This window comes from Oncorhynchus mykiss, chromosome 10 (genome assembly GCF_057628025.1).
Source record: "Oncorhynchus mykiss isolate SJ-2025 chromosome 10, ASM5762802v1, whole genome shotgun sequence".
Taxonomy (NCBI): Eukaryota; Metazoa; Chordata; class Actinopteri; order Salmoniformes; family Salmonidae; genus Oncorhynchus; species Oncorhynchus mykiss.
In genome coordinates, this window is record NC_143031.1 from 55,931,825 (window position 1) to 55,944,461 (window position 12,637).

At 41.0% G+C, this 12,637-nt stretch overlaps 1 protein-coding gene across 4 annotated transcripts in view; it reads left to right on the forward strand.

Annotated features, from left to right (window-relative positions):
• The first annotated feature begins 445 nt into the window (after positions 1-445).
• Positions 446-12,637, forward strand: part of arfip1 (ARF interacting protein 1) — a 31,364-nt gene continuing 19,172 nt past the window's right edge. The window contains exons 1-3 of one of the 4 annotated variants that reach the window (XM_021619095.3): positions 483-663; positions 3,000-3,409; positions 7,408-7,506. In XM_021619095.3, coding sequence (XP_021474770.2) covers positions 3,002-3,409; positions 7,408-7,506 — 507 coding nt within the window. In that variant the 5' untranslated portion in view covers positions 483-663; positions 3,000-3,001. Of the gene's footprint in view, positions 664-2,999; positions 3,410-7,407; positions 7,507-12,637 lie in introns of all 4 variants that reach the window. The other 3 variants (XM_021619096.3, XM_021619097.3, XM_021619098.3) reach the window with 3 other exon arrangements.

Genomic DNA, 12,637 nt, shown 5'->3' on the forward strand with positions numbered 1-12,637 from the left:
ACTCCGTCTCACGCTACCACTAGAGTGAAAGCACCGCCAGCATTCAAAAGTGACCAAAACATCAGCCAGGAAGCATAGGAACTGAGAAGTGGTCTGGTCACCACCTGCAGAACTACACCTTTATTGGCGGTGTCTTGCTAATTGCCTATAATTTCCACCTGTTGTCTATTCCATTTGCACAACAGCATGTGAAATGTATTGTCAATCAGTGTTGCTTCCCAAGTGGACAGTTTGATTTCACAGAAGTGTGATTGACTTGGAGTTACATTGTGTTGTTTAAGTGTTCCCTTTATTTTTTTGAGCAGTGTACATACACAGTGCTATTTTAATAGTTTGTTTTACTGTTTATTGTCAAATGAATGATGTATTGTATTTATTTTTAAGTTATATAACAACATTCCAAACTTGTTTCTGCATTATCTAGTAATGTTCCACTATGTGTTTCAATGGGGAACTTTTATTTTGAATGCGAACCGCAAATTCCACAGTTGTTCTTATTGTGGATAGCTTCACACAGGCCAGGGACACCAGAGACCCAATGGGCGTTGAATTACATTTTATGCTGTGAGTTGCAAACTGGCTGTATTTTCTTCCCAAATCCCGGGAGTGGAACCTTTTGTACCAAGAAACACAGAGAGATAAAGGTCCGGACAAAAGCTGCAGGTAATTTTTCGGGACCATTATCAGTTGCATATTTAAGTGTTTCAGCACAACAACAAGCAGTCAAGCTAGCTAACTTTAGCTAAGTTTAGTTAGCTAGCCAGTCACGGTCTTTGACCGTGTCTCATGAATCTGTGGTGCCATGTGACTTAGCGAGCTGTTTTTTGTTCTTATGTAACCTTTATTTAACTAGGCAAGTCATTTAAGAGCACATTATTTTTTGCAATGACGGCCTACCCGGCCAAACCCTCCCCTAACCCGGACGACGTTGGGCCAATTGTACGCCGCCCTATGGGACTCACGATCTCATTTTGTATGTAGAAAAAGTTAGCTCTCGTGTCACCGCTAGTTTCCGCGTTTGGTGATTGTACTCAGCTGGACAAATGCAGAAAGGGGCACAGCCAACGTTAAGCAACATGTTACGTTCTTCTGACTGTCGACATTGTCATTCATAGTTAACAGTAACGTTACAGCTAGCAGGCAACTGTTACTGTACCTGCTAGCTACAAGCCAGCTACGCTGCAATGTTGTCTAAGTTAATGTTTATAGCTAGCTAGTTAACTAAGAAATATCATACCTTAAGCTAGGTAGCGGTTAGGCACTATTTTAAATCAAAAGTTGGTGTTGCTTTGTTAGAGTGGGGTGCTAGGGGTAGCAGCTAAGCCATGCAACTTTTCAGGGTTTCGTTACAAACAATTATAAGTTAGCCAATAGTTTTATTTTCATTCAATAAGTGAGAGGAGAACCACATTATTGAGAACTTTATAAATGTCTACAAATTAGAATGTCCTCTTTTTTTAAGATGGTAAACTAGTGAACTCACTACCGTTTACGTGTCCATTATGACATTTAGTCCGGTTGGTGAGTTCGGTTTGCATGGCCCAGTTTGTATATATATTTTTAGACTACATTGGCGAGTCCAAATAATATCCACCCACCCGGGGCACCGGGCCATGCAAAACGAACTTCCCCAGTTTCTTATACTCTACCATATAAGTCAGACATTTAAGTCACCAACGCCCTCTGTTATGGAATCAAGTGTTAAACTTTTAAATCTTATTTGCATGCTTAAATTCTGTCACACTTGAATTGGTTGATAATAACAACCACAGTCAACATTATCAGCTTTCCTTCTGTTTACAACAGTTTCCTTCATCCTCTCATTAGTTTTTTTTGTATTTGGTTCAAGACATCATGCCAATTGTGTCCTTCACTGAACAGGATGCATCAGCACTCTCATTTTAAAGTAAAACATGACTTTAATGTTATAGTGAGTAAAATGTTGAGGAAGAGTATACTCTTGTTCAGAGGTCTAAATGGTAATATTTTTAGCTTTTTCCATGACGTATACAGTCTAATATCTGATCATCTACAGGAAGGACTGTTTTGCAGTTGGAGCCACAGTCTTGTGGTATTACCTGGAGATAAACATGCATACCACCCTGCCTCCTACTGCTGGCTTGCTTCTGAAACTAAGCAGGGTTGGTTCCTGGATGGGAGACCAGATGCTGCTGGAAGTGGTGTTGGAGGCACCCTTTCCTCTGGTCTTAAAAAAATATCCCAATTTCCCAGGGCAGTGATTGGGGACATTGCCCTGTGTAGGGTGCTGTCTTTCGGCTGGGATGTTAAACGGGTGTCCTGACACTCTGTGGTCATTAAAGATCCCATGGCACTTATCATAAGAGTAGGGGTGTTAACACCGGTGTCCTGGCTAAATTCCCAAACTGGCCCTCATACCATCACCGTCACCTAATCATTTTGTAATGACTTATGCCATGTTTTGATATCTGAGTGAGAATGACTAACAAAATCAATCGGGGCCCCCTGGCGGCTGGGGGCCCTAAGCAACCACTTATGTCTGGAATCGCCCCTGCAGACATGGGTCAAGATCCCTGCACAAACAATGATTTTGTGGTGATGAACTAGCCTATCCAGCAGCATAGCTGTCCAACCTAATTTGTCAATTGCCATTGTATGCAATGACATTTGTCTCTGGAATAGTGGCCCAGGTGCTTTATGACACCCCACCCTATGGAGTTGCATTTAAAATAGGCCTAGTATTTCTTCTTAACAATATTCAGCCTGTGTAATATCATTACACTTTTTTACTCCTTGTTAAGTCTTAGTAAAACAGAATCACCAGACGAACACGCGTGAGTTTACACGCATGAGTTTAGGCTACATTCTGTGCCCCCCCCCCCCCCCCCCCAGCAAATCAATAACTTGAAAGGACTGCTAGGACTGCCACCAATGTAGCTGCCTGGATCGATGCCCTCTTCGTTATTAAATGTGGTGGCTGATAGGGACCTATTCATGCCCTCCTATCTGTTTGTTTTCAGGAATGTCCGAAGTTAGTGTTGAGGCTGAGTCCCCAGCCCAGGACCTGCCAATGGATTCATCTAAGGAGGCTCAGAATACTGAGGACTTTCAAAGAGAGAGTGAGGAGGATGCTCACAGCTTTGATAGTACTGAATATGTACTAAACAATGATGAAGTGCCTCATGGTGACAGAGCTGAAAACGACAGTGATGTTCAAAATGACAACGATAATGCTGAGAACAGCGATGGCGCTCAAAATGATGTTCAGAGCGATAATGAGAATACGCAAAACAGTGTGAATGCTGAGCATGACGATGATGTACATTCCGACAATGCTGGTGCTAAAAGGGAAAATTGCCATACAGTGCCTACTCATAATGATACACCAAAGGAACCAAAGAAAAATGAAGATTCTCACACTCATACAAAGGTGACATATTTATCTTCAATGCAGACAACAGCTCTGGGAATCATTCATTCCAGCACTCTGGTTCATGTTGCTATATTTCACAAAAACATGGATAGTGTTACTCCATAGTTCAGGATATCACTATTATTATGATATCCAATGGTGATACAGCTTATGAACCATTTCTTAATACAACATGAACTTGAGTTAAAGCTCTGAATCAATAATTATCCATTTTTGATTTCCTTTAATCGTTGGTGCCTTCCCCTTACGTTTCAAATTTGTCTGCTTGGTGCAACTCTAGTAGGAGTACTGGCTAGTGCATTTGTGTTGTTGGTGTAACATTTGCATAACTATCTTTCTTTTACGGGGTGTACTTCCTGATTAGTTGTACTGTGATGTCTGGTAGCGCCATTGAAAATGCTGGTGATGGCCTATGCTTCCTGTGAAATCCCCTGCATGCATTCTCCACCTAATGCCAATACATTTGTTGAATTTAATTTGTATTTTTATTGCTTAACTTTAATTGAGTTGTGTTTACAGGAACATGCCATGATGTTATGTTTGCCTTTGAGTCTCAGCATACCAGCCTGTAGCCACCTTTATGCAGTGGTGACACTATTGTCCCCATCCTAGCCATGGTGTGGCCTGTATGTGTGACTGTTCCCTGCCATTATAAGAATCCAACCCAGTGTTTCCTGTGTGTGTGGATACAGCACCCTGAATTGAATAGGCCTGTCACATGGCTGGGTCATCGCTGTAGGCGGAAGAATTTGGACTGCTTCCTCAATGTTCCCAGTCAATGTCAGATCCACTGCTGTTGTGTTCAACCACTCCAAGCTGTTAGTTCGATGCAGATTCCCTTAAGTCGTTCCCAACGTCGAATGAGTGATTGTGCTTCAGGTGGTGATGCTATCCTGGAGTGTTGTGGCTTCATACCAACTGCCTCCTTTTTTATTTTGTATAGAAAGGCTGCATGAAGTAGTCATATACTCTGCAGTCACTGTACCCGTCTTGCTAGTAAGCCCTGTTTGCTTTACATTCTGCCCTGCTATTTAAGAAGCGAGACTTGGTTTCTTCCCTCAGCTCAGCTGATCAGGAGGCTGCTGTTGTTATCCTTCCCTCCCCCCACTTGTTAGCTAGTTTCCAGGCTACTGAACTCCAGGGGCCTGAGCTCTGTGTCTCTGTTATGCCAAACATTGCCCCCATGTTCACCCTTTCAGTACCTTAGAACCATTTCTGTGTCTTGTAACCAGTCTGTTTGATCTTCAGGAATTGGTAGTGCTATTGGCTTTTGCCAACGAATGTATTTAATCTAGGCCTAGATATACCGGTAGTTGTTGAGGTTGTCAGGTGTCTATCAATACAGTTGTGTGAACACTGGAATACCCAACAGATAGACGGGAGTCTGTCTAATCTACCTCAACAGTTAGACAAGCCTACCTGTGGATGTCTCTGTTGCCTGCCTGCATGTGGGCATCTTGTGGCCTTTTTAAATATTCATGTTGTGTGTTATCTGATACTTGTTGCTCTCTGCACCGTTGACACACTCTGCTGCCAAAGCAGTCCAAATAATTTTATGAAGCTTGTTGTTGCTTATGGAGCTGGTTTCTGGACAATGTTTGAAACAAGTTGAAAATACCGAGAATATCTTCATACTGAATCCTATTGAGCTATTGCAAATGCATTAGGACGTATGCTTTGTCCTAATGCAACGGAATAAAGAGAAAATATACTGGCCTACTTCTTCCCTGGATGAGCCTCCAAAATATATTGAGGCCAAAACTCCAACACAAGTATTTTTATTAGGTTTTGTTGTCTGGAGCGGTTCATGTACTCATGCACATACCAAATGACACCCACACATAAACAAAGCGGTGCTGTGTGTTTGCACTTGTTTATAGTGTATTTTCCCATTTGCTGGAGTGTGAAATAATAGTAATATTTAGGCAGCCAATAAATGAATGTGTAGCCTCCAGGTTTGAACAAGCAGATAGCTTACTCTTCGTTCATGAACTTGATCCCACCTGGTTCCCATGAAGCAGACCTGTCCCATTCTCTGGTTGATATTTTTCTCACTCTGTGATGCCATTTTGAAATCTTAAGGGCTTGGCTCATCCTCTCATTTTGATGTTCGCATTAGCACTGCTTGATCTCGTTAGCGTGGTCTGTGAATGGAGCAGTTGAAGCTTACCTGCACTTCACACATGCATTTATGCTAGCGCTAGCCTTATCTTGGCTAGCTATCCAGTGGCGGCTATCTGCATTATTTAGACAGTCCAAGTTCATTCTCGACTTTGGTATTTCCAAATAGCAATAAACCCTTGACAATGGCAGGGGACCATAGTGGTTTTTGAAACACCGATAATATAGCTGCTATCAATTAGCTTTATACGGACTGAGTGCTATAAAAGTGCTAGCCTTTCACCATAGCTATGCCAAGTTGGGTATCCTGGCCCAGAAAATGCAAAGCTTTTGTCATTCAGGCTTTTGTTTTAAGTGTGATGTGTGAACAGCATTCTACTGTGTCCAACTTTCAAGAGGAAGTTATGGTGGTGTTGTAAGCCAATGTGTCGAAGCCTGACTTAATGATGTAATACAGCTTCCTATGTCCATTACATTTTATAGCAGGCATCAAAAGGCCAATTATTAACCACCGTTACAGTAATTCCACATGGGTCTTGTCGATGATGACAATGTCATGAGTTTTTCTACCTACAGACTATAGACTAATAATAACTTTTCATTTCCTATAGAGAATTTGGAATTGTTTCAATGAATACTTATTTAATTAAAATTGTAGCTTTTCTTGACCCATGGTTTAAGCAAAGCCTTTAGACAAAAACAGATTCATGCTTAATTGCCCAACACAATTCATGCTGCATGAACAGGGTTGGTTTTGCTGCGTTAGCAAGTACGCCCATTTGTATTTTTAGCCTCTTCTGACAGTGACTCAGACAGTCAGTGTGGTTCTGTGGGAGAAGGTGTGAATGTGCTCGTCACACTTCTCACAGTCCTACATATTCTCCCTATAGGTGGCGACTTGAGACTGAAGTGTGTAAATGGCTTGAAGGGTTGCCCTTTGACTCTTCTCTTAACAATATCATACCAGACATTTAGCCCTATCTGTTTTGACAACTGGAACTTTTATTTGGTCTGGTGTGTGGACAGTTTTTTTTTTTGTATGTTGACTGACAGCAGCGTCACCCTTGTTTGTTGTGTTTTTCTTGCCCAGATTCCTTGGAGGAGTCCTAGTTTATAAATATGAAATGGTACAATAACTCTGCTTGACCCAGATAGTTCTGCTTTGTCTGAGGTAATGAGAGGCAATTTGAAAATCTGTTACTCCGTCACAGGACAGCGTCTCAATCCTAAAGGACTAAAGAGATGGTTGGATTTTTTTGCCCTGATAACTGTGGCAGACTTGGAATGGCATGGGAGAGGCCCTCATAAAAGCATTGCCATGGAGACCGATTGGATCTTTGAAACAACCGAAGGACCATGCGTTGATTCTAGTTCTATTTATGTAGAGTAGAACTTGTTAATTTGGTTGCAATAAATATTTGATACTGCTCAATCAGGGCAATGATGGCTAGTTCCAAGGCTCTAAAAACCATTTGAAGATTTCCAATTATGCTTGCTGTGTGAAGAGGTCAGGTGAGCTTGCATGTGAGGTATCTTGTGTAATTCTCTGAAGGTTGACTTATCTCCTTTTATGCAATAACTCAGCTTGAGCTTACTACACTGTTTTTAAAAACCACCCTAATACTGCAGGATGTTATTTCAATGAATTGTTCATCACTTCTGGTGGCAGTGACCACAAGATGGCAGCCCATAGTCATCAAATTCTGTTGATTGAGTCCCCTCTGCTTACTCTTCCAGACAAACGTTAGGTTAAAAGCATAGGCCTACAGCTTCACCCATGCACAGATCACACTTGGAAGAGGAAATTGAGGTAAGTCTCATTTAATGTATGAAACACTGTGTTAATCTCTTACCGTAGCCGTTTGTGATTGCAGGACAGCACTATGGATGAAGAGGTCCACAGGAGCCCTGCGGCAGAGATATCGGTCACCAGCAATGGAGACCTGGAGGAGAGCCACGAGGATGTATTCAGGGTAAGGGCTGGACAGGGCCTCCTCTTTGGCACTGCACTCATTCACTCACTACATATAATTCACTTGAATTTTTTACTTGAAAGGGAACCACATTATTGCGACAATAATGAAAACAGAATAAATTGGTAGGTTTAAGCAACTTTGCAATCGGAGCCAGTGGAACAATGCACTGTTGTGACATACAGTATGTTGCTTTATTTTATGGCTGGTTATGACACCTACATGTGTGTCAAGCTACCATACAAGGCAAAATTATTACATTGCACCATAGCGTACTGTCAACAGTATGTTTGTTATATTATTTTGGGGGAAATTGACCATATAATGTTATCATTGTTTCGGTGCACACATTGATGTCAGACATGCTCCTACCCCAATGTTCTGTTGCTGATGACTGGGATGAATACAGGAGCAGGACAAGACACCCTCTTTGTGACTGATGATTGATTTAAGGGCATGTACGTGATAGGCCTAGCTGGCGTTTATGATTGATGGTCATAATGCTTCTTGACATTGTCAGGGTGTATGTTCTTAGTCCAAGTAAAGTGACACAGGATGGTCATAATGCTTCATGACGGTGTCATAAAATGTATTTTCTACAAGTTATTTAAAATATAATGAAATAACATAACTGTATAGAGTTCATTACAACAATAAAGGATTTAACTTCTTATGGCTACAGGGGCAGTATTGAGTAGCTTGGATGAAAGGTGCCCAGAGTAAACGGCCTGCTCCGCAGTCCCAGTTGCTAGTATATGCATATTATTATTAGTATTGGATAGAAAACACTCTGAAGTTTCTAAAACTGTTTGAATGATGTCTGAGTATAACAGAACTCATATGACAGGCAAAAACTTGAGAAGAAATCCAAACAGGAAGTGGGAAATCTGAGGTTGGTTGATTTTCAACCCAGCCCCTATTGAATACACAGTGGGATATTGGTTATGTTGCACTTCCTAATGCTTCCACTAGATGTCAACCGTCTTTAGAAACTTGTTTGAAGATTCTACTGTGAAGTGGGACCGAATGAGAGAGGAATGAGTCAGGTCTGCCATGAGCTGACCATGCGCGTTCACATGAGAGGGAGCTCTGTTCCATCACGCTTCTGAAGACAATGGAATTCTCCGGTTGGAACATTATTGACGTTTTATGTTGAAAACATCCTAAAGATTGATTCCATACATCGTTTGACATGTTTCTACGGACAGGAACGGAACTTTTTGACATTTCGTCTGCAGCTAGGGAACACGCTTCATGACTTTGGATTTGTTTACCAAATGTGCTAACAAAAGTAGCTCTTTGGACACAAATGGACATTATCGAACAAAATCAAACATTTAATGTGGAACTGGGATTCCCGGTAGTGCATTCTGTTGAAGATCATCAAAGGTAAGGGAATATTTATATTGCTATTTCTGATTTCTGTTGACTCCAACATGGCAGATATTTTTTTTTTTCTGAGGGCCATCTTAGATTATGGCATGGTTTGCTTTTAGTTTAAAAAAAATCTGACACAGCTGTTGCATTAAGGAGAGGTATATCTATTAGAGGTCGACCGATTATGATTTTTAAACGCCAATACCGATTTATTGGAGGACCAAAAAAGCCAATACCGATTAATCTGACGATTTTTATTTATTTGTAATAATGACAATTACAACAATTCTGAATGAAGACTTATTTTAACTTAATATAATACATCAATAAAATCAATTTAGCCTCAAATAAATAATGAAACATGTTCAATTTGGTTTAAATAATGCAAACACAGTGTTGGAGAAGAAAGTAAAAGTACAATATGTGCCATGTAAGAAAGCTTATGTTTAAGTTCCTTGCTCAGAACATGAGAACATATGAAAGCTGGTGGTTCCTTTTAACATGAGTCTTCAATATTCCCAGGTAAGAAGTTTTAGGTTGTCGTTATTATAGGACTATTTCTCTCTATACCATTTGTATTTCATTAACCTTTGACTATTGGATGTTCTTATAGGCACTTTAGTATTGCCAGTGTAACAGTATAGCTTCCGTCCCTCTCGTCGCTCCTCCCTGGGCTCGAACCAGGAACACAACGACAACAGAGCAAGGGAAACAACCACTCCAAGGCTCAGAGCGAGCGAGCGACTTTTGAAACGCTATTTTGGCACTCGCTAACTAGCCAGCCATTTTACTTCAGTTACACCAGCCTCATCTCGGGAGTTGATATGTTTGAAGTCATAAACAGCGCAATGCTTGACGCACAATGAAGAGCTGCTGGCAAAACGCACAAAAGTGCTGTTTAAATGAATGTTTACGCGACTGCTTCTGCCTTCCACCGCTAAGTCAGATACTTGTATGCTTCTATGCTTAGTCAGATTATACGCAACACATGACACGCTAGATAATATTTAGTAATTTCATCAACCATGTGTAGTTAACTAGTGATTATGATTGATTGTTTTTTATAAGATAAGTTTAATGCTAGCTAGCAATTTACCTTGGCTTGCTGCATTTGCGTAACAGGCAGTCTCCTTGTGGAGTGCAACAAGAGGCAGGTCATTATTGCGTTGGACTAGTTAACTGTAAGGTAACGCGCCAATGTATACAGATTTTTTAAATATAAATATGCACTTTATCAAAAAAAAATACATGAAGTCCTATGAGTGTTGTCTGATGAAGATCATCGAGAAGTTAATGATTCATTTTATCTCTATTTGTGCTTTTTGTGACTCCTCTCTTTGGCTGGAAAAATGGCTGTGTTTTTCTTTGAGTTGGTGGTGACCTAACATAATCGTTTGTGGTGCTTTCGCTGTAAAGCCTATTTGAAATCGGACACTGTGGTGGGATTAACAACAAGATTACCGTTTAAAACGGTATAAGATACATGTATTTTAATTATGAGATTTCTGTTTTGAATTTGGCGCCCTGCACTTTCACTGGCTGTTGTCATATCGATCCCGTTAACGGGATTGCAGCCCTAAGAAGTTTTTAAGAAACAAACATTCAAGCGAAAGGAAACTTTTTGGCTGAATTTTAAAAAATAAATAAATGTGGGGTTTGACACATATACATATATATATATATATATATATGTATGTGTGTAGGTGTCATAACCAGCTGTACAATAATGCAATATTTGTCACAACACTTGTAAATATATTGGTCATGACCATGTTATGGCAAGTTATTTCTGCTGTTATGACATATTATGACATGGTTATGATCATGTCATAACTTGTTGACACTGGGTGTCAAGTAAAGCGTTACCAGATTATCTTCCCAGCAATGATAGTCTAACCCTATTCCTAGTGCTATACAATTATTCAATAAAGGATTGCATTTCATATAGCTTGCCACTGTAGCTACATGGTTGTAGTTGTAATCAGTAGGATCAGGCAGCAGGTATTCTCCTCTACTCTCTGAGGATGATAATTGGTTGTCAGTGAAATTCCGTTTCAGCCTTAGTTTGTCGCAGTGCGATAAGACATCTAGACTGTGATCCTTGGCATGGCTTTTAACAGGCAAGCTGTGTCCGGCTTTATTGTCGCATCAATTTACTAGACATACAATGACGTTTGGAAAGATATGTCTTTCTAAGGATTACATCGCTGCAAGACATACTCCGGATGGACCTAGGCTCGACTACATTCTGGTAACTGACAAAATAAAGGAAAAGCCAACCTACTGTAATGAGTTAAGACACTATGTCCTGTCTAAGCAGGGGAAGGGAGAGGGGGGGTTCTACTAAGCTATATGGAATTGTTTTAAGAAGGTCATACCAAGGATAATTTTGCCATTTGATTTTGAGACCCCTTGAAGTATATAGATTTTTATATACATATATAACAATTAGATAAATGTGTATTTGGCCTTATTAGTCCATATGAACAAATTGCATAACAGATTCACTAGATTGAACAAATATCAAAAGGAAGTTAGTTCTATAGTGTCTCCTATATCTGAGAGAGATGTTTTACATGTATTTAACTCCTTATTTTTGGCACTAAACAGTCTCCACATATACACAAAAGTATGTGGACACTTCTTCAAATTAGTGGATTGGCTATTTCAGCCACACCTGTTGATGATAGGTGTATAATATCGAGCACACAGCCATGCAATCTCCCTAGACATGCATTGGCAGTAGAATGGCCTTACTAAAGAGCTCAGTGACTTTCAACTTTGCATCATCATAGGATGCCACCTTTTCAAAAAGCCTGTCAAATTTCTTCCCTGCTTGAACTGCCCCGGTCAATTGTAATTGCTCTGTTTGTGAAGTGGAAACGTCTAGTGGCAAAAACAGCTCAGCCGCGAAATGGTAGGGCACAGAAGCTCACAGAAAGGGACAGCTCAGTGGTGAAGCACGTATTGTGTAAAAAGTAGTCTGTCCTTAGTTGCTACACTCCGTACCGAATTCCAAACTGCCTCTGAAAGCAACGTCAGCTCGAGCTGTTCATCGGAAGCTTCATGAAATGGGTTTCCATGGCCGACCAGCCACACACAAGCCCAAGATCACCATGTGCAATGCCCAGCATCAGCTGGAGTGATTTTATAGCTTGCCGCCATTGGACTATGGAGCAGTGGAAACGCTTTCTCTGGAGCGATGAATCACGCTTCACCATCCGGCAGTTCGAAGGACAAATCTGTGTATGGCGTAAGCTAGGAGAACGCTACTTGCCGCAATGCATGGTGCCAACTGTGCAGTTTGGTGGAGGAGGAATAATGTTCTGGGGCTGTTTTCATGGTTCGGGCTAAGCCTCTTGGTTCCAGTGAAGGAAAATCTTAATGCTACAGCATACAATGATGTTCTTGAAGATTCTGTTCTTTCAACTTTGTGGACTGTTTGGGGAAGGCCCTTTCCTGTTTCAGCATGACAATGCACCCTTGCACAAAGCGAGGTCCATACAGAAATGGTTTGTCGAGATCGGTGTGGAAGAACTTGACTGGCCTGCACAGAGTCCCATTGAATCCCTTTGGGATGAATTGGAATGCCGACTGCGAGCCAGGCCTAATCGCTCAACATCAGTGCCTGACCTCATTAATGCTCTTGTGGCTGAATGGAAGCAGTCCCCGCCGCAAGGGGGGACCTACTCCATATTAATGCCATATTAATATTGGGGCAGCAGGGTAGCCTAGTGGTTAGAGCGTTGGACTA